General features: G+C 36.1%; 2 protein-coding genes across 3 annotated transcripts; both read right to left on the reverse strand.

Annotated features, from left to right (window-relative positions):
- LOC106056601 (protein BTG3-like) lies at nt 1–10,166 on the reverse strand. 2 transcript variants are annotated; one of them, XM_013213415.2, is made up of 2 exons: nt 9,868–10,166; nt 1–4,183 (listed from the first exon to the last, which is right to left on the reverse strand). In XM_013213415.2, exon 2 carries the CDS (start codon nt 4,108–4,110, stop codon nt 3,151–3,153), a length of 960 nt encoding a protein of 319 aa, XP_013068869.1. In that variant the 5' UTR covers nt 4,111–4,183; nt 9,868–10,166; the 3' UTR covers nt 1–3,150. The 2 variants fall into 2 exon arrangements, with proteins under 2 accessions (XP_013068869.1, XP_013068868.1); XM_013213414.2 differs by lacking the exon at nt 9,868–10,166 and adding an exon at nt 6,234–6,390.
- Nucleotides 10,167–15,980: 5,814 nt separating this feature from the next.
- Nucleotides 15,981–25,639, reverse strand: LOC106075659 (uncharacterized). Its single transcript, XM_056027975.1, has 7 exons — nt 25,455–25,639; nt 21,449–21,622; nt 20,322–20,436; nt 19,262–19,434; nt 18,554–18,705; nt 17,615–17,818; nt 15,981–16,552 (listed from the first exon to the last, which is right to left on the reverse strand). The coding sequence occupies exons 2-7, from the start codon at nt 21,586–21,588 to the stop codon at nt 16,188–16,190; spliced, it is 1,149 nt and encodes a 382-aa protein (XP_055883950.1). The 5' UTR covers nt 21,589–21,622; nt 25,455–25,639; the 3' UTR covers nt 15,981–16,187.
- Between the last annotated feature and the right edge of the window lie 1,519 nt (nt 25,640–27,158).

The raw sequence follows: 27,158 nt of genomic DNA on the forward strand, positions 1-27,158 counted from the left end.
TTTCAAACTAAAGCATGTTTATTTATTTCACATAATTCAAACATTTCTGTACATCATCTTTTTTTTGTTGCTTTTTTTAAAATCATTAATTCAAGTGCACGATAAAGCAATTTACATCAGGAGGGGGTTAAAAACAAACAAATAACCTGCAATTTGGTTTATATAGTTTCTAAGTGTACAATATTTATATATATATGTATATAATATTTATGAACTCCATAGTTAACCATTCAATAACATTAGACAGTGAATTTTGAATCAATATTTGCTTTGAACACATTGGCGGTGTCCCTCACACCTGATATCATTCAATACTGTATAACAATTACAAAGACTGCACCAATGCTGTCTGGGTCATAGTGACTAGTTAACAAAGTAGGAAAACAAAACTAAGTGTCATCTAAATGTATAAATAAATATGATCTAGGGAAAACAAAATGTTATGCATCTCTCTTTAACTCTGCAGTTGATGGTACGTGATGGATAGCCAACCAAAATGTGGAGATAGAATTTTGATAAATACAATTCATTTCAATTTCAGATAATAAAGAAAATGATTCTGATGGTTTGGAATCACTAAAGAGGAAAAACAAAATGCAATAAATGTTCATTAAAGATAGCCCAGACTGTTAGCTAAACCACAAGTCAAACATTCTAAAATGTCAATAAAACAATGTTACTAAAACTAAAGCAAAGCCAATGTCATGTTATATAATGCTCCCATGCTGTTAAATATGCATGATTAAGCTCACTAGCCTTTGGCAGATGCAATGTGCATGCAATTCGAAACGAAACATAAAAAAATTGAAAGGCATAGTTCAATATGCAGATGGAATTTTACAAACGCCTGTAATCCTTGTTCAACTTGTATGATTGAAAAGTCTTTTTTTTTTTTTTGGTCAGACACTAGTTAAAATTTTGTAATTACTGATGTTAATATAAAATCTTTCTTTTTTAATTTTTGTCCCCAATGAATGCCATACACATGTGGATCACGATTGCCATTTTTAAAAAACTGTACTGTATATATATATATATATATATGTATATATATCACATATTTACACAGATGGAATTATTCATGCTGATATGCAGAGTGATAACATAATTGACACTAAATCACAACCACCTTCATATTTTATCAAATTAAAAAAAAAAGTCAAAGGTGCATTGGGGAGATGAATGATTCTCAACTGACAAAAACAACAATTGTGTTAATAGCTCAAACACAAACATTGATTTTCCAAGTTGTCACCATCCAACAATAACACACCTTTGAGGTCTTGTATTTATATGTAGGCAGTGGATCATTGTGTGGCATGAACAGGTTACTGTCTTGAGAGCATTATACAAAGGACTTTAAAAAAACAAAACAGCTGTAATAATGGAAACTATAAAACAACACCTAATGAAACACAATGACATGTACACACAGTAGCAGTTCATGGAGAGTAAAGGCAAGTGAAAGACCAAATCTGAACGCTGATCTGTTTGTTAATATCAGCTCACATTAACAGTATGTTAGTAGCAGACGTTCTCAAGTTCTAAGTCTAAGAAAAGGATTTCAACATTGAAAATTACATTAATTTCATTTTTCTTAAATTAAAAAAAAAAAGTCACTAAAACGAATGTCACATGGTGACCCCACAATTTCTCAGCATCACTATGCAGTACATAAAACCAATATATTTTTAAAAATTCTGTGACCATTTCATACAAATTCTTTGATAAAAACATTTATTTGTAGATATAAATAGCAATATTACATTTTAAAAATAATACTCTTAATCAAGCTGCACAATTGGATCTTAGTATACAGGAATTCATTTTCAGCATCCTCTCTTCAGTTCAGCGGCAGAATGTGTTTGGTGGAAGTTAATGGATGAGACATGGATGAAAGCAATGGAAAATATATAACAAGTGTGAAAGGGCGGCGCAGGTGATGTCATATAACAGATGACTCAACATTGTGATTAATATCAGAATGCGAAGGCAGCACAGAGTATCACAGTTTTCGTGGTCTAGGGTTTTGCCGCTCAACTGAAGAACAAGAGTGCAGAAAATAAAACCAAAAAAAAAAAAATGCTAATAATAACAGTGATGAAGAGGACTGACCAATGATATGATATATAATGTTATGTATATATTTATATAACATCGTACAAGTATATAATAAGAAAACTCTTGACTTTTGAACTGCCATTGATACCTGAGATCAACACTCCATTACTATCTAACATTAACAAATACATTGAGACAAAATTCAACTGAGTAGGCTTTCTACTTAATGCATTGGGTTAGTCAACTATGGAATCAAAAAAAATCCTGTCACGAGCACAATCCCTCCAAAGGTTGGAACATTATGATTTGTTTGTCTACAAACCATTCAGATTTTCAAAGTTTATCTGCTGCAGGATATGATGATAATATACAATTACGATACATTGAAAGACACCCCATAAGATTTTATATTCAAAACAGGTATGGTTCTTTTCCCAACCGATTCTCATTGAGAGATTACATTTGCTTTAGTTTGATTTGCAGATCAATAATCCAATAAAGTATGGACTTTGCAATATTCTCTAATGAAACACTTAGGATGCTTCACCCATACTTCTAAGGACTGATCTATAATTGCAGAATATATATATATATATATATATATAGATAAAAGAAGAAAAAAGAAAATTTAAAATGACTAAACTTACTACTTGGAGCAACAAACAGTACTATTAAAAAAGAAAATGGCACAATTCACTTTGATTCCCAGTAAAGAAAGACATCAACATCTCCTTAAAAAAATGCCACTTATTTAGACCTTAATTGGCCAATATGCAACAGTCCAGTGTGTTATCCCAATTGACACAAATCTGTCCACTTAAAGCACTAATCCGATACATCCCTAATGTCTATAGAACAAGAAGGAAAAATATTCACTGCTGGTTGAATACACAAAGAAGGAAAGAATGGAATAAAATATGGAGAATTTTTCTTCGTGTGCACTGCAACACAAGAACACAAGAAAAGAAAATTCCACTTGCCAACTGTAAAAGCCAATGTTCAGTTTATGCTAGGCCTAAATGAAAACATATTAGCTAAATAAAACATGCACACAAATCGCCATGATTTAAAAAAAAAAAAGAACATGATCTATGCCATGGCTGGAATGTCATAGAAACTAGGTTGAAGCAAGTTCGTGCCATAGTTGACAGACATTGAGTATGGGTTGAAGGCAAGCTTTCCAAAGCCATCAATCATAGAAGCAGTTCCATTCTCATTGGAGGGAAACAGGGCCCTAGGGCGAGTGTACGATGGTGTACGCTGCGTTGATGAAACTGGAATGTGCCCTTGGTTCATTAAATAGTCTCCCTGCTGACTAGGAGTCATGTTGGCTGCTTGTGGCATTGAAAGCCGACCCTGAGACCCCGAAGCCTGAAAGTTTCGAGGAGATGGTGACACATTGAGCTGGTGGGAAGGGGTTTGGGGAGGTGATGGATGATAGCGATTGGGATAAGACACTTGGACGGGTGGGGAATATGGGTTGTACTCCAGGGAAGAAAGCGGTGTAGGACTACATGATGCACTAGCTGGTGTTTGTACAGGTGACCTCCTTAACGATGGACTAACTGACCCGGAGCGCTCAGAAATGCTAGAATCAGGACTGGAACTGCGTGAAGAAAAGCCTTCATCAGATTCAGAGGCTGATCTTTTACTGGACAATTTGAGACTTGTTTTGTACAACTCTTCATCAATTATCTCTGATCCAATGCTTCCATCTTCACCTATCCGAACTGAAACGACGCCAGGATCTACCCAAATAGTCAACTCTGTGTGCGATAAGCTTTTTGGTATTCCAACCTTTGAGCGCTTGAGGCATTCCAAAATCGTTGGGTCAATACTTTGAGTATTAACACGAATGCAACGAAATCCACTTCCTCTTTCTGGGTTCTCAGGAAACCAATTATTCTGATAACGAGCTAACAAAAGTTCAGTAAGTACTGCAACAAATGATGCAAGTTTGCTCTCTGAAATATTTTTAGTTCCATTTTTCTTTGTGCCGAAAACAATTCTGTGGAATGTCTCCACTGCTTTGTCAATTTCTTTTCTCATTACTGCTATCTCAGGTGAAGAAAAATGATGGATTTTTTTTTACAAAATTTGAAAGCTCTGATAATTATACAACCTATGAAAAAAAAAAAAGGTAAAATTTAGTTTAAATCACAAGAAAAATATTAAGCTATGAGTAATCATGCAGCTAATCTGAGTATAATGAAATAAAATAAAAAGAAATGAGTTAAATGATGTAAATCATAATTTCATAGTGATATCAATTTATAGAAGTGATTTTGGTGATCCACATCCAGACTGAATAGATCTATTATGATAATTCAGTAGCTAGTTTAAGATCTAGGAGCTAGGATATTAAGTATATTAAAATGAATACTGTCAGTGTCACTCTCATAATACTTTTACATCGAGATGCCAGAGTAGAACTCATCTTATCTTGCAAATTTAGATATTCCTCCAAAGAGGCATGTTTTAGAGAATTATAGTAATAATTTAATGGCTGATTCAGGCAACCCATTCCAAGCACATTCCAAGCACAAATCAAACTTGGGAAAAGAGCACTTATTACTGATTTGTTTAAATTATAATAATGCATGGAACCAGGACCTACATCTTTGTAAACATAGCATTTAGATCTTTAGATCTATTAAAAAATAATCCAACCTATGGAATAATAAATCTAGATCTATCATCTAATCTGGATATTACAATATTAGACCTAAAATTTAGATCTTTACGTTGTGATTATTTTTGCCCTTGTTTGTCAAGTTTTTTTTTTTAATTTGATAATAATAGAGTCTAGGTTGTGTTTTGGTAAATAATTTAGAATCTAATGACTAGACTAGACTTCGCTAGACTATTATTTAATTATTAGATCTATATTATATTATACTTTATATATTAAATATAGAATTAGATCTAAACATAGATCTAGATTATACAGGCTAGATCTAGCAGCAGTGTGTAGAGTTAAGGTTAGGGTTAGACTCATACATTATAGTCTGTATATAGACCAATATAATAATAATAAGTAGATTCTAATTAAATCTATTATTCTAGATCTAGACCCTAGATCTATTTAGTTATTATTTACTTTTCAAAATATGATAATAAAGACTAATATAGATCTATATTCTATATATTTAGTATTACTATTAGATCTATTCATGATATTGATAATTCATCTATAATAATTCTGACTAGATCTATATCTGTCTGGTCTTTACTTTTAGATTCTCAATTGAAATAGATCTAGAATCTAGATCTAGTATAAGGAGTATGGAGTATAATTCTATATATAATAAATAATAATATATAATAATAATAAATTATAATAATATTATAGTTTATTATACTATTTACCTATTATAGATTAGATCTAGACTCAATAATACTAGATCTAGAATTAGATCTAAACATAGATTCTAGATCTAGCAGCAGTGTGTAGAGTTAAGGTTAGGGTTAGACTCATACATTATAGTCTGTATATAGACCAATATAATAATAATAAGTAGATTCTAATTAAATCTATTATTCTAGATCTAGACCCTAGATCTATTTAGTTATTATTTACTTTTCAAAATATGATAATAAAGACTAATATAGATCTATATTCTATATATTTAGTATTACTATTAGATCTATTCATGATATTGATAATTCATCTATAATAATTCTGACTAGATCTATATCTGTCTGGTCTTTACTTTTAGATTCTCAATTGAAATAGATCTAGAATCTAGATCTAGTATATGGAGTATGGAGTATAATTCTATATATAATAAATAATAATATATAATAATAATAAATTATAATAATATTATAGTTTATTATACTATTTACCTATTATAGATTAGATCTAGACTCAATAATACTAGATCTACTAATTACTAATCAAATGCTAGTCTAACACTGTAGTGTAACACATTAATTATTTAGGGTAATTTCCGCTTTCAAAATTAGTGGAATTACTAGACCTCTGCTGCTCTAACTCTAGACTCTACATGTAACATTAACTACATAGATCTAGATCCTAGACTTCTAGATCTACTTAACTCAATAACTGTCTTAACATAGTCACATAATTTAATCATTGTCATTGACACATACGGATCTAGTCTACTCCTAGATTGGCTAGAGCTAAAAAAGTTCAGAATTATACTTACGTAATGTACAACTTAAAATGTTTGTTGATGAAACTTTCGTTCTTAGAACATTAATTTCACACAAACAATCACTCTCACACACAAATAGAATTGTTCGGGGTTCGCTACGATAACATGACTGCTCTCGAGGTAATGCGCACAAGCTAAGCTTGCAGTCTAGTTTTGTCCTGGTTAGGAGAAGGGCTCTAGCCAATGAAATCCTTTGACACACGTAGGCGTATTTTGTGTGCAATTTGATTGGCTCCTGAATAATCGGGTTAAGCATGATGTCATTGCTACATGGTAAACAAAGAATGTTTAGCCTTTCTTGACAATATTCTAAATCACTTAGAGTTGGTATATATTTCTTTTAAATACATTTTTTAGCTTTAAGAAAAGGTGTAATAAAAAAAATCTTTATACTTTTCTAATCGCACACAAATTGCAAACAAATAAAGTCTTAAGTTACCCAAACAGAGCCTCATGGATAAAGAGACTAAAAATAAAAAAAAAAAAGATTTTTTTTTTGGTAAACACCGATGGCGAATTCCGTTTACGTCATACTTGTCGAGGTCATTTTTTTTTTCGCAAGCACTTGAAATTACAGGCACTTTTACCAACCGTTTTTTTTTTATTTTTTTAAATCTGTAATACTTTGCAGCACTTATCAAACTTACAGCAGTTTGAATACCAAGAATGTGCTTTCATACATTTTTGTTACAGGCATTAATTTTATGATGTTTAGTTCTTTAATAAAAGGTTTATGTTGGATAATATACACGAGCAAATAGATATACCCTAATAGGGCTAAATCAGTCACTTGGTCTCTAAGCATAAAAAATAAATAAATATATAATTCATGTCTACCAGGCAGTGGTTCTCACAAATCTCAAACCTTAGGTTTGGCTATGAGATATCGGTTATTATATTGAAAGCAATTACGCTAAAAATGCCATGGGCATGTGACGGCGACAATTCGAACACTACAAATAATGCTATTCGTGTAAACATCAATGCAGATGGAAAGAGGCAATTTTTAAAAAATCGATCGACTAGTCGATTGGCCCAGCTGGGTGGGGGTACCTATCTCGTAGGCTATATGGAAAAGAATGTTTTGTTTTCTTTGTTTGTTTGTTTGTTTAGCAGCTTAAATGACAATAAAGGCGTCATGTTACCCAATCACCCTTGGTCTAGATCCAAGTATCCCATGAAAATTCGAAATATATGATTATGATACCAAAATTTTTGGAATAAAAAAACAAACAAACAGACAAAAAAACAAAACAACAGATTAATTGTACTTTTATAATACATGATTGTTATAGGCTGCCTGGTAGTGTGGTATGCCCACAATGCTGTCATTAGTGTCATCTCGATGGTCCCGGGTTCGAATCCTGCCCACCACCATATTACTAATAATCTTCAGTTCTGAAGGAACATAAGAAACATATCAAGCACACGTTGTTGTTTTTTTTTTTTTGCGAAAGATTTAAAACATATCAAGCATACGTGTTATGTTTTTTTTTTAAATTTCGATCGGATAATTAGTCAATGTGTTAGCCTAGCAGTAGCATAAACAAAGATGGCTGCGACCCATACGTGTTCAGACGAAACGGTTTTTAATTTACATGATAAAAAGACAGACGATCAACTTGTTAATGTATTTTTAGCTATTTACACTATTATTAGATCTATAATTTATGAAGACAAGATCTCTTAGATCTATATTTTGTGTTCTCCTTTCTTATCAATCCAGTTGCAGACGTGCCTTGTTCACACATACACATCAAAACTAACACTTCCGCTTCCTGCTCATCCCTATTTAAACACATTTCGTGGATCCAGCAGCACACTAAAGAGACCTAGCGGATATATTATGTTACTTTTCTGTATGTTAATCAATTGTAAAATTACTTTGCAATATTAATATGTCCACCCCCTCCAAACAGACGCAGACATTTTCTCCTCTTTTAAAGATTGTAGTTCATCTTTCACGCAAAAATGTGACATTGACATCTGCTTCTTTACTCCTTTGAATCGGTCATTCGTTTAGATAGACCTCACTACCGTAATCGGACAGTTTTTAAAACCCGTTTATCACAGCTTATTAGCTTGTTCAAAAACAACAGCCAGTTCCAAAGATGTCAATACGACAAGTAAAACAAAAAAAAAATACATAAATCGTTTTTGAGGCTCTGTAGAGGAGTTAAGATACGCTAAACTCTGGAACAAATGCATTACTTTTAAAAGCTCCTTCCCTTCTGGCACCTCTATCTGATCCATCGCTCTCCTATTAAGGAGTTTGATTCTGTGTGAAGGAACAGATACTTAAGGTGTGATAGCTGGGACAATTCAGATAAGAGCAGAGAGTTATGGAGGCAGATGAAGAGGCCAGACCCTTACGACGCATGGCAGAAATTAGAACGAGAAGAACATGCCGTCCTTGCCCAGTTCAGAGTCGGACATTCCCCGTTTGGCGTATTATACTTTGGACAATTCAGGGAGAAGTACTACCCATTATGCCCACATTGCACAGCAGACTAAGAAACACTAGACCCCATTTTGTCAGAATGTCGCGTCGTGTACGTGATAAGGAGTTGAGAGGGGAAGAACTGGTCCATGTTCGGCTGCGGGTTGTTCCTTGTTCGGGGACAGGGAGACCCTAGAAAACACTGCCAAATTTATTTCACTTGCTCTAAGGGAATAATTCTCAGCACAATACTCGCCATACTCGGAAACGAAAAAAAAAGGTGTAATTATTCCCCTTTGTTATTTACCCTTTTTGTGTAGAAACTCGAAGCTATCAGGAGCCAACGTGTACACCTTGACTCGTAGACCACCTGACAGACTAACATGGTACAATGACACTATAATAGGCCTAGTGCTACTAAATATCTAGATCTAGTAGCGCAGCAAAAGACAATACCCCCCCCCTTTTTTTTTTTTTTACAAAGCTTCTAAAAAAAAACTGTATCTCTGCAAATAACCCAACTCTGTCCATCTTCAAAAACAAAATTTAATAAAATACTCAGAAAGACACAAAAATAAAGGGACATTCCTTGTTCCATATGCTAGGACAAATTTGTACAAATGTTCCTTCTTCCCTGGTGCTATTAGAGCATGGAATGGGTTGCCTGAGCTAACCAGGTCATTGGTTATAATGCGTGTAAAATGTAAATGCATTGCGCGTAGGACGTTAATCTTCTTCTTTTTTGAAGCAACGTCTGTATTATATAAGATAAGATAAAATCAGTCTATGATTGCAATGATCTATCTTGATATATCTAATCTTATATATTATGGACTTATAATACATAAGTAGTGAAGTTCCCCTTTCAGACCTTGTGGTCTACTATAGGGCAGATGATGTGGTAAAACTTTCCATCGAAGGATGTAAAGGTCATCTGTTTCTGTGGCCTACAGTTAACAAGGGTGTCATGTGGCAAGCACAACGACCAACCGCCTTTACTTTTCACTAACTAATGTCAGATACCCATTAGAGCTGGGTAGACTCAGAGGCGCCTGAAAATACCAGTCTTCCCCAGGATTCGAACCCCGGTCCCCAGTTCGGAAGCCAAGCGCTTTACCGCTCAGCCACCGCACCTCCCCTTATAATATATGATATACACTTAAAAGATATGTTACTCGATCTTACCTTGAGTCATTTTCCAATCTGTTCAGTCCACATAGAATTTGACATAGTTGAATCATCTTTGCACCATATGCTTGTCAATAATTAGAATACACACAAAACAAAACAGCAAAACCACAACGACGAATCTCTCTCTCTCTCTCCCAAGCCTGTGAAGTCTGACACCCTAGAAAGGGACAAGTCTCACAAAGGATCAACGTCTTATTGTTGTGTGCTTTTTTGCTATTCGTTCAGAAATCTATCAAGTCTTTTGTCTTTCTGATGTTGGACTGCCAAGTGAAACCGGAGTATTGGCATTTTAGGGTTTGCTTGGTGTTCCAATAGACAGGCTCTAAGTGACACCGTTCACGACTAGTTCCCTGCAGTGCGCAGATAATGTGAACATGTTCATAACTATTTTGCTCTAGAGCATTTTACGTCTCGAGAGATGATCTTTGCTCTTTGCTTCTTATCTATCTTTATATATTACAGACGTTAATTAAAAAAAGAAGATAATTACGCCCTACACATTTCATGTGTCAATCTAGACATGCATGTTAGTCAATGACTTCAACTCTGCTAAGTCGTCGGTTTTCGTGGTTGATTCAGGCGACCCATTCCATTTTTTAATGGCACTTGGGAAGAAGGAGTACTTATATGTATTGGTCCTAGAGTATGGAATAAGAAATATGCCTTTACCCTTGTGTCTTTATAAGTAGCCTATTTTATTAGATTTTGTTTTTCTATTGTAAATTAGGATTCAATGTTTCTGCATATGACCTTCTCTTCTGTTTCTACTATACAAAATTGAATTGCTATAAGTACGTACATCGTATATTTTTTTTTTAAAGAAAAGCTTATCTAAGGGAAATAATTCCGCACTTACAACTATATCTCTTTAAAAACTGTAGAAGCTGTTTCCCTTATTTGATATTAAACAAAATAATGAATTATCAAAAATTAATTTATAAATTGGTAAATTTGTTTATTGATTCATGTTTTGTTAGTTGTAATAAATTTTTAAAGTTTCAAAATGATTTTCAACAATAGGTGTGGGAGAATTAATTACCTAAGGGGAAAAAACCCTAAATATTTAGACGAATATTTGAATACTAAAGAATTAATTTCCCATTGTTGGTATCAAACAAAATAATGAATTACAAGTAATTTATTGACTATTGTTTTTTTTTTGTATTGATTCATGTCTTGTCTATGCCAATGCATAGTTGTGCAAAGTTTCTATTAGATCCAAGAATGGGTGTGGGAGAAATAACGTGTTCAAACGTTTTACCAGACAGACAGAGAAGAGAAAGAGTAAGTTGATATAAGCTTTGTAATACTCGGTGTAAACAAAGAGCAGATTACTGTGATTAACTTTCAGTTTGAAAATACTCAAGAAAGAATAAAACTTTGTGAATGACCAATATCCTGATAAAAAGCTTTGCGTGAAAACGTAAGACCAGGAGTCAGTGGTCAATTAAGGTCAACACATGACGTTGTTTGGGTCGTCAGCGGTTCGCGGACTGAAGCTCAAACACACAAGGCGTCAAGGCGTGCGGCCGTGGTCAAGGTAACATGTGGCGTAACTCTTGTTTGCTCCTGTCATGTCATTGGTACACCATGGATTACTGTCCTTTGTCGAACCTCACGAAGGCCAACGACTGCTAGTTGAAACACACAGAGGGCGCCAACAAACAGGCCAATCATCATTCCATTGTCAGGGTTGGACCTCAAGGCGTTCAGGACTTTTGAGGAGACCCAAGGTTCGCAAACTATGCCCGACCTTCGCTTGCCACAAAATTAAATACTGAAGAAATTTTCAGGGGCAAAGTAGTAGGCCTATAGCCTTTAAAAAATCACATGACATTTAATTTTTTTTCTCCACAAATGTTAGTCAACCAATGAACAAAGAAAATAATTAAAGTCTTCAGGTGTGGAGGGTTCTTGTAATTATCTATCTATCTATCTATCTATCTATCTATCTATCTATCTATCTATCTATCTATCTATCTATCTATCTATCTATCTATCTATCTATCTATCTATCTATCTATCTATCTATCTATTTATCTACCTACCTACCTACCTACCTACCTATTATCTATCTATCTATCTATCTATCTATCTATCTATCTATCTATCTATCTATCTATCTATCTATCTATCTATCTATCTATCTATCTATCTATCTATCTATCTATCTATCTATCTATCTATCTATCTATCAGGCACATTCCTCGTCCCATATGCTAGGACAAATTTGTACCAAATACTCCTTCTTCCCTAGCGCTATTAGAGCATGGAATGGGTTGCCTGAGCTAGCCAGGAAAACCAGTGACTTGGCAGAGTTTAAGTCATTGGTTAATATGCATGACTAAATGCATGACGCGTAGGACGTAATCATCTTCTTTTTTGAAGTAACGTCTGTATTATATAAGATAAGAAGATATCTATCTATCTATCTATCTATCTATCTATCTATCTATCTATCTATCTATCTATCTATCTATCTATCTATCTATCTATCTATCTATCTATCTATCTATCTATCTATCTATCTATCTATCTATCTATCTATCTATCTATCTATCTATCTATCTATCTATCTATCTATCTATCTATCTATCTACACAAATACATTTACATACATGTATGTATTCATTTGTTGTTACATATTTTATTTTTGTGATCTAACATTTACCCACGTCTACGCCGGTGTTGATTGAAAAAAAAAACAATATGTACGATCTCCTACTTGTACAAGATCTAGGATTATTTTATTGCAAAAACCATGTGATTGAACAAGAAAATAAATAGATGGGGAAAAAAAAGGGTGGTGTCGAAGTCCAATGGGAGGGGAGTGGCCAGAGGCATACAAACCTATCACGTGTGTCCCTTGCTTAAGGAGAAGATCGCGGCCTAACAACCAATGTGTAGACAGCAAGGCGACTTCTCTTATACATTCTTAAAGACAAAGAATCCAGACTCTGGGCTGTGCAAGTGATACCAGGACCCCCCGGCAATAGTATCTAATACCGAGAACCCTGACGTAACAGGAGTCTTGAAAGCGACCTCCAGCTTTAGGACAATGACACAATGCCGATCAGCTGACCAACGAGGCCGATGACGTAATCACACAGTAAAGTTGAATGGGTGTCCAGCTTGTGCGGTCGTGGGTCAATGGGTAACTTTGTATTCAATTTATCACTGAGACATTTGTTGTTCAATGAACGACCTTCACCATTTCTCCCCCTAAAATAAATAGCTAGAATACCAGAGCCGGATTGAAGGAAGGACAGGCAGGGCTACAGCCCCCCGGGGGGCCTCCACAAAAGAGATAAAAACAAATCCGAATTTCGACGGGCCAGAAACTTGTAAAGTTTTTTTTTCTCAAACTTTTTTTCCCCGCATTTTTACGGCTGACAAAAATGTGATGAAGAAGTGCACGCGTGTTGCATGCTGGGAATAGGTCAACGCGGTTACGGATTTTTTGAGTCTTACTCTCCAAAAACTCAAAAATATACAATACTTAAATTAAACTATGCATATTAAATATTTTTAAAGGAAAGAGAGAAATTAAATTTACAAGAGCTCTATTTCTTTCTTTTAAAATATAGCATGGTTTTAAATATAAGTATTTTCATTCATAAGTAGATCTTTATTAAAGCTTTCGAAAAAATGTAGGGGCCTCCACAAAAATCCTGCCCCCGGGGGCTTCACATACTTTAATCCGGCCCTGATATTAAATAATAGTTAATCGGGTAGTGTAACCCAAGTAAAAAAATAACAACTCACAAATGCTCTCCTCCATGCTACCCCCACTTTTTTTTATCGCAAACAATGGCTTTATACATGGGCGGATTGGCTATAAGGGCATTCGGGCAAATGCCCGGTGGGCCGGTACCCAAATGGGCCGGTAGGGCCACCTAAAGGGCTTCATGAATGTTACTATAGAATGTATTTACTTGTCAAAGGTTTTATATTCTCTTGTAAGAGGGGGCCCTCTGAGCTTCGTGTTTAAAAAAAAATCTTTTACAGACTCTACAGTGTAATGCTAATTTAATCTAACACATTTTCCGAAATACTGTAATAGCCTATATTCGTAGACAGTGCTACCAGTAGGCTCCATCCTCTTAGAACCTACACTCAGCGATTAAAAAGTAACATAAGACCTATATTTCTTATAAAGATACAGAGTTTCATTGTTTGCATGCGTTCAGTTATCGATACTTTATCAAACTTAACAGAATGATTTTGAGGACAGGTAGATATAGAATTGGATGTCCATCATATGATGTAGAGTTTGTGGGCCGGACTGAATAGAAATGCCCGGGCCGATAGTAACAACCAGTCCGCCCCTGGCTTTATATGAGTCAGTCGCAACCAGGTTGAGGGGGGGGGGGTAACTAAGACATTTTAGAAACTTTATAACCAAATAAAATCAGGAGTAAAAAGAAACGTGCAAAATATTCTTATAAATCACGCATAGACGAACACACAAAAAATTACTTTATCTAAAGTTACATGCAAAATGGTGGCTCTGTTGTGGTCATAGACATTGTCCTTTTTTTCAGGTTAAGTTTAAGTAACACTGTATTTACTGAACTGATTTAGGGCATGAATACTAGTGTGACTCCCGAAGCCTTTCCCTTGTTTGGGTACAGTCGCAAAGCAGCGAAGGTTAGGAGCCAGGGCTTTCTTTCTCTGAAATGGGCAGCGAGCCAAGGCCAACGAGGTCCTGCCCTAAGCTCACTGGTTTTGTGCGCCAGCTTCTCGCCTTGCCCCTTCTTCTGTTAGTGATAACAGTTCCGCCGAGCTCATTAGCTGAGCCACGCACGAGGGCCAGGACTGTTTGTGAGAGACTGGTTGAGACGCATGCCATTGGAAGCATTTTTATATGTAGTGGAGTGCTTATATCCATAACCACTGTGGTCAATAATAGTCTTACAGAATCAGAAGTGCAATGCACTTTGGTTTGATTATCCCGTGGTTCATCTCATGATGCTCTATCTTTATATCATTGTTGTTGCTGGTAGACAACTAAACCACTGTACGCGTATTATATTTTAACTTTTAAAACTTGAACTAACTTGAATAAATTATTTGTGAACGAAACTAAATATAATTTACAATATTGACTAGTTCAACTTAAGATGAAATAAATAAATGTAGATGACTTCAGTGATAATACAAAATGGTATTTGAAAACAAAATCTAACCCACTACAAAAAAACAAACAAACAAACAAACAAAAAACACGGCTTTTCACTCTGGCATTCTAGAGTCGTATTATGCACCCAAGACAGCTTGCTACAGTGCATAGCCACCAACCAATCGCTAGCTTCTTCTCACCGTCATCACAGAAACACACACACAAACACACACACACACACACACACACACACACACACACACACACAGAGACTCCATAACAATCATACTCAAACTTTGTCTTTTATAATGGATTTAACAGATCTATCATCCAAACGAAGTATTTCTGTTCTGTGATTCTCGTCCGAAGTAACGATTGTTTCTTCCCAATAATCACAAAGAGACAAGCATAAGGGGCGAAACCCCTATTTCAACTTCTTAGTTAGAAAATGAAGAATTACTTCCCCTCTCTAGGAGAAATTCTAGTTTCAACTTTATGTTGTTTTTTGTTTTGTTTTCTTTTAAATATTCTAATAGAAATACGTTTTATCCAGATATTAGAGAGAGAGTGTGAGTGAGAGAGAGTGTGTGAGTGAGAGAGAGTGTGAGTGAGAGAGAGTGTGAGTGAGAAAGAATGTGAGTGAGAAAGAATGTGAGTGAGAGAGAGCTCCAACAGCGGCGGGGGAATGTGTCTGCAGAGACACCTGACTTGTATGGGAGCTATGAGGCACTACGCCGAACGGCAGAGTTCCTCGCTAAGGCTCTACGGGAGGGTTAGCCCATCCAGTCTTGCTACCTATTGGAGTTCATCTCAGAAAGAGAGAGAGAGAGAGAGAGAGAAAGATAGAGACAGAGACGTAAACAGAGAGTGTAACTTACGTTGTTAGTTTAAAAAAAAACGCAACTAAAATTGAACAAAAAGAATGAAATCCGAGAAAAACCAAAACAAACTTTTAAACCATTAAAAAGAAAAAAAAAAGTCCCTGTTAAACATTGGCTTCTTTATTTCCTATTTTAACCTATAACATTGCCTACAAGTAAGAGAGTTCATTACATGTTTTTGAAACTTAAAAAACTAAAAGAAGCTAGGACTTATTCTTTAAGATTTTTTTTTTCCACACTATTCTATTCTATTCTAGTATTTTTTTTTTTTTTGGTTGCTTCCAAAACCTAGCCCTTTCAACAAAAACCTGTTAAGTTTTTAAGTGATCTACCTCAGGGACAGAATCAGTGGCCGAGTCCGGGAAGATGTCGTGATCAGTGGACAGGTCCACCATGTAGTAAGCGTTCTCTCCGTCCTCTTGGTGCGGGACCCGGGTCTGAATAGCCACTGCAGTTTTGTTTCCGGCCGGAGAGGTATCCCGTTCGCGCTCCGACAGTGCTCGCTTGGCCCTCCGGAGCTCGGAGCCGCGCTCCACGATCCAGTCAAAGCAGAGGACTCCAATGTCCGACTGCTCCAAGGGCGGTGCAGCGTTCTTGATCTTCTCGTGTATACCGAGGGCCTTCCACAGCTGGGGGTCCCTGGTTCTGAGGAAGGGGTTGTAGCGCTTCTCTTCGCCTACATAAAACAAGTGAAGTAACAATTTAGAGCTTTTATTTTCTACATAACCAGTGCGTGTGGTCTGTACAAACAAAGAAAGAATGAAGTAACAATTTAGGCTCTTCTCTATATTCTAAGCGCAATGGGCCCTGATTGATTCCATGTCTGACTGACAAGCCTCTTATTCTCCAACTTGCCGTGGACGAAAACAAAACAACACGAACATTGTATCAGTTACTACTTTCCGTGTGCAGATGACAACTAAGCACATTTCACGATCGACGCCGCACTGGTTTAATTAATCGAAAAAAAAAAGTGTTCATTCGCGATTTTCACCCAACCTTTTTTTTTTAATTATTATTATAAATCAGACTTTAAAAAAAAAAATTACTAGGTTATACTTCCTTTTACTTTTGTGTGTAATTCCCACTGATTCTAATAACACCCGGTTGAATCAGTCGCTAGATTATCGGACTTTAGATCAGAAGATCATTGGTTCTAATCTAGAATACGTGGTCCAAAATGGTTTCATTGTAATACTGAAAGTTTCATTGGAACTCCCCAAAAAAAAATTAGATTGGGGTGGGGTACGACCAAAGTAGGCCTATTATATGAGCATTTGCAGGTAATAAGTAATAAGAAATAAACAAACCAACGGGCGAAGACGTTGGATAATGCTAGTTACCTATGCCAACGAAGACTCCGCAGTGTTGAATCTATTGCGATGTGTGAAATTAATAGATAGGGGTATTTATATTCTGCAAGAAGTGCTAAGAGTATCAAGGTTATTATGATAACCGACTGTATCACATTATTTGATACGCGTTGTATCTTACATCCAAATCTATATTCTTTGCAATTTTATCTAAAAAAATTATTTTATACTTACATTTTTTTTCTCGAAATTTTAGTTCTAAATTTTCAACTTTTCACATTTAAAGTGAGAGGGAAGATAATGCGAGGTTATTTCCCCTTTCCCGATACCGTTTCTCAACATAACAGTCCTATACAAAGATTTCTTCAATTCTATGGAAGGCTCACACGGGACATTTGTTTAAGATAAATACATTATTTACCCACCCATTCTTGAAGGACATGTGCAGAGCATAAGGTCACGTCTGCTTGTGGCCCAGACCAGTTTCAGGATGGTGTCTATGTTGTCAGGCTCGATGTAGGCCGCCAGCTCCAAGTTCTCCAGCCCCATCTCATGACCAGGCCACACCAACGTCTCAGGTGGTAGCAGATTGAGCAATTCAAGGGAGTTAATCATTTGTTTTATTGAGCCTAGAGGTAATCCAGACAAGAAAGCATGTAGTTAGATCTACAAGGAAAAGCAATTTTAATGACTTCTACTTTCTCTTGTAGGACAGCATTGGGATATTACACATAGAAACTAGTTAGGGCCTTGTGCTAATTGGAACATACAAATAGGATATCGCTGCTTAAACAATGCCTATATAAGAAAAATAAAGTAATAAGAATAACACATAAAGAGTAATCTTAAGGAGCTCACCACTGTCCTGGAGGTGCGGTGGCTGAGCGGTAAAGCGCTTGACTTCCAAAACGAGGGCAATATCCGGTCCGAGATGCACTACCGCCCTCTGGAAACGTCTGCCCACACTGCAAGACGAAGCCTAAGAGCCTCTGTTCCATTTATATGAAGATTGTTTCGTTTCGTTTTGTTTTTACGCGGCCCCGACAAGCGTTAATTATATGGGCACAGATCAAAGAAAAACGTTAAAGCTACCCATTTCTGACCTTGCGATTCATAGGGCAGGTGATACCCATTTCGAGTTGGGTGGACTCATGGTTGTCCTTAAAAATTCCGAAATTCAAAATTCTTGTCTTAACCGAGATTCGCACCCGAGACCCCTCGATTCGATAGCCAATCGTTTTACCAACTCAACCATCACGCCCCCGCTAGGTCGAAACAGCTTGTGCACTATTGTCATTGAATTTAATGATAATAAATAGTAACACCAGAACCTATGAAAATGTTCTTGTCCTTGACCTACTGACCTTCAAAAGCAGCACCACAGCCAGCCAGCATTAGATGATCTCCTGAGAAGATGCTGTCAGCCACACCAAACTCCTCGCCACTCAGTCGCCACACAATGTGTCCACGCGTGTGACCAGGCGTCCACATTGCTGTAAATTTAAGGCGGTTGAACCTTGGAGGGAGGACACGTAGAGGACAATTAGGACTTTTTTTTTTTAATCGAGTTCTTTTTGCAGCTGACATTATAGCAAGTGTAAGACTAAAACTTTTTCATGCTGTATACACACACAACCGCAAAAGTGGGAAGAGGGTTATGCTAGGCATTACATGCCAGTAAATGAGTCATTCAAAAAGGCCGTCTTCGAGGGGATGTCATGCATGGATGCCACCTGCAACCTGTTACTGTTTCTAGAACTGGGTATCTTGACGAAAAAAGAATCAATTATCAAGGGCGCTAAATTAAACTTCATGTTGTTAAATTATTTAAAAAAACAAATTGTGCTGCAAATGGTCATTTGATTCTACAGTGCTACTAAAAGCATTGTTTATTTTATTTTGTACACCACCGGATACACCAAAAAACTAGCTATTTATTATTTTTGTTTACGCCATAAATGAAACTCTCCAGGCCAAAGAATACATTTTTATTTTAAAATCTTAACATGAGCAGAAATATCCCAGAATATTCAAAGCTCAAAGGGCATGAACCCAATTGCTCGCTCACTCACATCAGCACGTCTTTGTCATTCACGCCATCAGTACTGTCCGGCACGTGGTCCAGTGTCCCGCCGTAGATTTTTAACTTTGGGAAGACTCGCCTCATTTGTCGGTTGCCGCCGCTGTGGTCCCAGTGTTTATGAGTTGTCAGTATGGCGTCGGGCGCCTCTTTGATCTTGCTGATCTGGAAATAAAACGTTAGCATAACGATGCTGAAAAGTTCGACTTGTTATCGTCGCGGTCACGTGATGAGGACTTCAATGTCCTTGGATAGTATTGGGCACATATGAAAGAATTTTATATTCAGTCAGACCATTACCTAGTTAATATTGAGTCCCAATGGGATTCTAAAGAATACCGTCAGAATGGTCCAATTTCTTCCTAATGAAATAATATCGTTCTAAGGGCAACTTTTGCGTAACTAAAACAGGCCCCGCTGCAAGACAACTTTCTGAATACCGGGATATCTTAGGGTGATGTTTACGGACATTTACGGTGAAATATCTAATTTTATCTAATTTTTATCTAATTGTAATCTATATTCTCCACTGCCTCGACGGTCCCTAGCGCTTTAGTAACGACCCATTCCACCCCTTCTTAAAGTGCATTTTTTTTACCTGAGCTCTTTTCTATCTTGGAGAAATAGTGCGCTGTAGACCCAAGGAGATATAATTTAAAAAGCTAAAATACAGGAAAACGATTGGCGCCGGGGTTCCGACCCGTACCACGCTAGGGAAGCTACACTGCTGTAAGACCATTTAAATAAATTAAGAATTAACAAACTTTAAAAAAAAAAAAGACCTCTCAGCATCCCTCACCCCAAATTTTAAACGTTTGAATCAATATCTGAGAATCACGAGACTGAATGTAATGATAGAACAATCTACATACTTTGTTCCTATGAATATATTTATTTGTTATAGGTCTGCATCTAAACGAGAACTTTTTGTATAGACCTATATCTATTTTTAAGGGCATAGTTTCTATCTAGTATTCTGTACAATGCAATTTAATTGCAGTTATAACAAAAAAATAAATAAAATAGAAACACTACAGTAAGATATATTTTACCATGGTCGCATCTCCAACGTCAACAAGTACATAGTTGTTGTTGCTGAGGTCGGCTACCATGTAGGCGTAGTTGTTGACCAGGACAGGGATGGGCATTATGAGAAGATCGTTGAAGCTAAGGACACAAAAGATGTGAGAATTATGAGAAGATCGTTAAAGCTGAGGACACAAAAGGTGTGAGAATCATGGGAAGATCGTTAAAGCTAAGGACACAAAAGGTGTGAGAATTATGAGAAGATCGTTAAAGCTAAGGACACAAAAGGTGTGAGAATTATGAGAAGATCGTTGAAGCTAAGGACACAAAAGGTGTGAGAATTATGGGAAGATCGTTAAAGCTAAGGACACAAAAGGTGTGAGAATTATGAGAAGATCGTTAAAGCTAAGGACACAAAAGATGTGAGAATTATGAGAAGATCGTTAAAGCTAAGGACACAAAAGATGTGAGAATTATGAGAAGATAGTTAAAGCTAAGGACACAAAAGGTGTGAGAATTATGAGAAGATCGTTAAAGCTAAGGACACAAAAGATGTGAGAATTATGAGAAGATCGTTAAAGCTAAGGACACAAAAGGTGTGAGAATTATGAGAAGATCGTTGAAGCTAAGGACACAAAAGGTGTGGGAATTACGAGACGGTCATTAATTCAAGAGACACAAAATGTGTGAGCATCATAAGAAGATTGTTGAATCTGGGGACACAAAATCTGTTAGAACTATATGATTGTCTTTGAATTTAGGGACACTAAATGTAGGGATATCCTCAATAACAGAGGTGTAAAGACCCTTAGCGTGAACGGATAGTTAACAGAGAAACTTGAACAGCTAACACTAAGATACGTGTGGACATCCTAATAACAATATTTCTCAACATGTTCATTTACGCTGAAAAAACTGGTTGACTGACTTTTAAAGAACCAAAAAAAAAAAAAAAACAAACACCAACAGCATGTTTACTATTCTATCAGCTCTACATTAGAATGAAGCAGTCAGGATTTGAACTGTAGATCGTCTATCATTTCTATCAAACAGCTCCGCATCTCGACAAGTAAAAAAAAAACCCAGACAAACTTAAAAAAGGGACACATTTAAGTAATCTAGCGTGGACAAAAAAATATGATTTAAGGCTTACATGAAGGGAGTTAATTTTGAATGGACGGCATCTGTCCCAAATTGCTTCTGAAAGGAGTGGATGAACTTGTTGTGGATGCATCTGCCTATGCAGGTGTCAGCGTACAGAGTGTAGCCGCATCGAAACATACAGTTGCCCATTGTGTAGGCATGGTCCTTTCACTAGCTGACCTGACTTCAGGAGGGCAAATGAAAAATAAAAAGGTGGAACAAGTTTAAACAAAAAAAAAACTAACGTATAAAGAAACGAAACAAATGAATGTGTGATGGAGAAAAATGGACGCACAGCTCAATGATTGTCTGGCCGTTTGATATGCGCTCAGGACTGTCGTCTCGGGTTCGAACCCTGCCCGTCGCCACCCCCCTCCGTCCTACAATCGGTTTGGATTGGGATTTAATAATCTTCGAATCTGAGGGAACATACGATGCTTGCAAAATAAAACAATAGAGAAGTGACGTGGTTGAAACCAAAAGCAAAGAAAGTACTCAATAAATAGTTACACAACATTTCTTTCAAAGATATTGTTGAAAGTGGGAACTGTGGTCTCTTCCAAACAAAATTAAACTTGTTAAATAAACCAAACTAAATTTAACTTAACTAAACCATTGGATTATTTTTTTTTCATTTTGGAGAAAAGAGTCCTTGTAGTCACGACGAATTTCCATAAGGATCAATAAAGCAGTCTTATTATCTCCCCCCCCCCCACCTTCCCAAACAAGTAAGGAATCGGGCTGGCACTTGGGTTTCTCACTGTACACAATGCTCAAAAAGGTCTCAGTAAGATTCCTGGTTCCATTCCCTCAATCATTTTTAGTTGATAAATTTCTTATTTTAAAGACTTTTTGTTGAGCTGTCCAGCTGCACACTATACGGTTTAGACTGCACCAAATAACAACAACAACAACGGATGATTTTTCCCCCATGCCGTTGTAACTTTCACATTGGACAGGATTTTGCCGTCCCGTAGCTATTCCACATTGTGGACTAGGAAGTAGATTATCTTCAACTCTGGCTGAACATTCGAACCATATAAAACAGTTTGCTAAGCAAAACTAATAACAATGTAAGGACAAAACGCTGGTCTGCAGATTAAGAATAAACTTATTCACGTATCAGGCACTACACACCATCACGTGATCAACAACCAAACACACTATTAAAACGAGTTGTGGAGAAACGTTGTTCTGTCCCTTTCCGTCAGCAGCAAGTCACCGGAAGTGGTAATGGTTACCTATAAAATGCTTCCAATGGCATGCGTCTCAAATAACCTCTGACCCAGTCAACTTCACGTGCGATTCAGATAAAGAGCACGAAGGAACTGTTACCGTTGCTGTTACTGGCAAAGGCGAGCAACTGAGGCCTAAACCATTAAGGGCTGAAGCGGCGCCTTCACGGAGGTCACAGCTGAAGCCTCCTTGATGGAAGACAGAGATTCTAGCCACTGAGCTAAACAAGTTCTTATAAAAAAAGAAGGTCTTACGATTATTCCTTTGGTTTCAAGTTTTTAGGCGACGACCTAATTCTTTACACCAGGCTTTTATCCCTCTTAACCACTAGGCCCTACTGTCTCTCTAAAACAAAACAACAACTTAATTAATTACGACTAATAGGTCATTTTTTTTTAAATTGATTCGTATGTTGTTAGGGACAATGAATAGTTGTCGCAAAGTTTCAACTTAATACGAGAATGGGGAGTGGGAGAAATGACGTGCACAGATAAGTTGATATAAGTCTTGTATTAACAAGGCAGTCCACGTATAACAAGGGGTCGCACTTAGTTACAAGACCTTACATTGTTAAGTTACAAGACCTAAAATCTGTGGGCACCAGCTGGGAAGAAGCCGTGGGAGTCTCCTATGAGCGATCACTGTGGAGGGAGATTGCCTTACTAAGCGTGCAACGGCTCGGAAGGACCTACGTCTAAGTCAGTATTATCATTCTAGAAGAATCTAGATGACTTTGTTACAAGCTAAGAACGAAATCCGATATTCTCACATTTCCGGTAACAACTATAAAAACTAGTTTAGACTGCACAGGTCTAAATCTATATAACTTTAAAAAGTTTAATAAGGGCCTACAATTATATAATAATATATACTAATAAGAATTATAAAGATAGGTCTAGAATCAGCCTAGATCTATATTCTAGATTAAGTATGTTTGATTAGACATAAATCTTGCCCTTGGTGTGGCAAAATATGTAGGTCACAGCTGGGGCTGCGCAGCCACGGGAAATACTGCATTCCTCACTAATCTTCGGACCCGAAGACAAGTCTTATTTATTATGAGCTAGACATATGTTACCCGCGACACGCGGGTCTTTATTTGCGCATTTCTTTCGATATAGTCACTGAGAGTGTTTTGTAAACAATTAAACGAAATAATAATGTAATAAGTAAAGCGAATGTGTCAATGTAAAAATAGTGTGAATAAAGCTATCAAATCAAAATAGCTAATAGGCTTGAATCCATTTTTTTTTTCAAATTAAAACATTTGCTTGTAGGCCTACATATATTTTATTAAAATTTGAGATGAATAGACTAAATTTTGTATGTTCATGTGTATAAAGTAGATCTTGAGGTAGACATAGATCTAAATCTACACTAATCTAGAGTTAAAAATTGGCTTTTATAGAGTTCATTCTGTGCTGCGCATGCGTGAACTTTTTTTCATGAATAAATATAGGCCTATCTCAACACGGCTACGCAGCTTTAGCGAACGAATGTATTAAAAATGCTTAGAAAAACAAATTTGAATGTTAATTTGATTAAAATATGAAATGAATGGACAATAATTAGTATGTTTATGTGTAAAAGCATAAAACTATCTTTGCGAAAAGAAGTTTTATCATCTTAGAGTTCAATAAGAGTTTTAGACCTAGGCCTAGGAATAGACTCAGTAGAGAGATGTGTTAATGTGTAACCATTTGGTAATGTGTAATGAAAGAATGTTCGCCAGGAAATCTGTAGTCACAGATATCAGGAACTAATTTATGTAAAAAATGCTTTTGAATAATCTAGTGGATTGGATTTAGATGTATGTTAAACGTAGCTAATGATCCTTTCACGTTATTTCTCTTTCGCTACGAAAATAAAATTAGTTTTGCGAAAATGGGTTTACCTGAAGTCGATACATTCTTATCTATTAAAAACGAAAAGAGCGAAAGCTTTGTTCAATGAATGGGATTATAAAGTGAACAATTAAACGAAATAATTTTTAGTACGCGATTCATGAATGAATATAGATCTAGGGCAATCTAGGCCTATCTCAACTCGGCTTCGCAGCTTTCGTAAGTGAATGTAGCTTTAGAAAACCAAATTTGAATGTTTATTTGATCAAAATATGAAATGAATGGACTTTAATTAATATGTTTATGTGTTAAAGTATAAAACTATCTGTGCGAAGAGAAGTTTTATCATCTTAGAGTTGAATTAGAGTTTTAGATCTAGGGATGGGATTATAAAGTAAACAATTAAACGAATTAATTTTTAGTACGCGATTCATTACGGTATTGTCTAATGAAAGAATGTTCGTCAGGAAATCTGTAGTCACAGATATAAGGAACTAATTAATGTAAAAAATGCTTTTGAAACACAAAATTGAAGGTTAATTTTATTATATAATGAAATCAATGGATCTTCTTTTGTATTTTCATGTGTCAAAGTAAAAAACTATCTGCGCAAAGTGTATTTCTTAAAATTAGATCTAGGTCTAAATCCTTTCTATCTTTTCTCATGTCAACATTGTAGACATGGCCTAGATCCATAAAATACTATAGCTTTAATAGAGTCGGACAACTTTATTTTTTTTGAGGGTCTTAAGTTTGTTTTAGGGCTACAATACATACACTACGGTCTAAGTTGGTACCCAAGGAACATTCCTGCCTAGTTTTATCAAGATTGGTCAAGCGGTTTTGATGTCTATAAGTAACATACATCTATACACCTCACATTCTACTTTATAATATAGATATTATCTTATAATAAGGATTAATTTAATATCTTACCTCCTTGACTAAGCATCAAGGTTTTTGTTTTTAAAAAGATCTATAAATCATTTTGTGTTTTGTTTTTTTGTCTTATTATAAAACTAAAAAACTATACTTCTGGTTTTCTATATTCTAAAGTAAAAAACTAAAAGTTTAAGAGGGGAGTTTAAATTTCTAAGACATGGCGACTGAAGTGTGGAGTTTGGTGTCATGTAAGCTGCCAGTAAAGTGTTAGCGATAAAAAAAATGTAATTTCTGTTTTATTCATAGACTGGTGCGCAAAACTGAATCCGCTAATAGTTCTAAAATTGCGTCTACGTGAACACACCAGAGAACACCAAAAGGTCGAAACAAGCTGCAAACTAAGGTGATTACAAATGCTCAACTTGCGCACCAAGGAACGTCCTCTTTAGTCATAAGGCAGGAGTACTCTGAAAATAAGCTGGCAAGATAAAAATGACCAACGAGGAAGAGCAGGGGCCAAGACAACTGCGCTGTTATCAGCATTAGACGCCTTGGGTATATTCACAGAATGCCACAGGGTCGACTCCCGCTAGATATTTTATATGGTAATGTAATAGAGGGCAGGAGAGCCGCTGGTCGCACAAATTTAAAGGTATACTGATGTATGAAAGTGCGACATGAGGCTCTTCAAAATCGACACCGTTGGGAGAAAAAAGCATTTGATAGATCTACATGGAGAGCAAGCATTAAGGATGCGTTCTGGATTGCAGATAGCATACACACCAGAAGTAGAAGGAAGGGTGAAAGTGCAACAGCGCCTGATGATTACGTGACTGCAGCCGTGTATTAAGGATTGACCTCTTCAGTCTAAGAGGAAGGATCGTCTATCGAGGCGTAAAATACCACAGACCTACAAATACATGCACAGAGTAATAAAATTAGGCAATCAACGTGAGCCTCCAGCCTCTGCCAATTAGGTCTTCATCTAAATAAAGTAATAAGCCAGTGTCTCTCTAAGTGTAGAATATCATTATGAACCTACATTCTAAGTGTAGTAGATAGCGTGAACGTAAACTTCCAACATTTGCAGAGTTTGCCTCCATCAAAATCTTTTCGTTCGAAACTTTTAATATTGAAGTTTATATATTTAAATAGGTCTGTGGTTTGTGCATATTTGAAGCTTTGGTTTCTACTCATAAAGTACCAGAATTGGTAAAGTTAATATAACTTTTAAATGCTTGCCATTAACAATTTTTTCGATTCTTTATTCATACATCATTCCACCCACCCTTCCATTCATCCGTCTAAGCACACACACACATGCACACACACAAACAACAACAACAACCTGGCTACGCCCATGAGTTGTAGTCTCGATAATCTTCATTTCTGAAGAAAGGAACGAACTTGGAAGTAAATATATATGCCTAATTTGATCAAAGTAATTCCTAACGCATAGATTTTAAAACCCTTGATTTATACATACGTATCCAACTGCTGTATTCAATGTTGTGGTATTAATAAGATGAAAGCAGAATGCAGTAGTTTTCGTGGTGCAAGGTTTTCTGTAACATTGCCTAATTGGTACAATGTTAAATTCTATTTTAATACAGCATGTTAACAATGAAATAAAAGCCTTCGCTTCTTTATCTTGTTCTGAACAACAAGTCAAATATTCGACGTTGCTAATTCGGAATAAACGTGTACAAATTGAACACACTAGGCCTAATATCATTTTACGTAATATTTAATTGTAAA

Source organism: Biomphalaria glabrata, chromosome 4, assembly GCF_947242115.1.
Source record: "Biomphalaria glabrata chromosome 4, xgBioGlab47.1, whole genome shotgun sequence".
NCBI lineage: Eukaryota > Metazoa > Mollusca > Gastropoda > Planorbidae > Biomphalaria > Biomphalaria glabrata.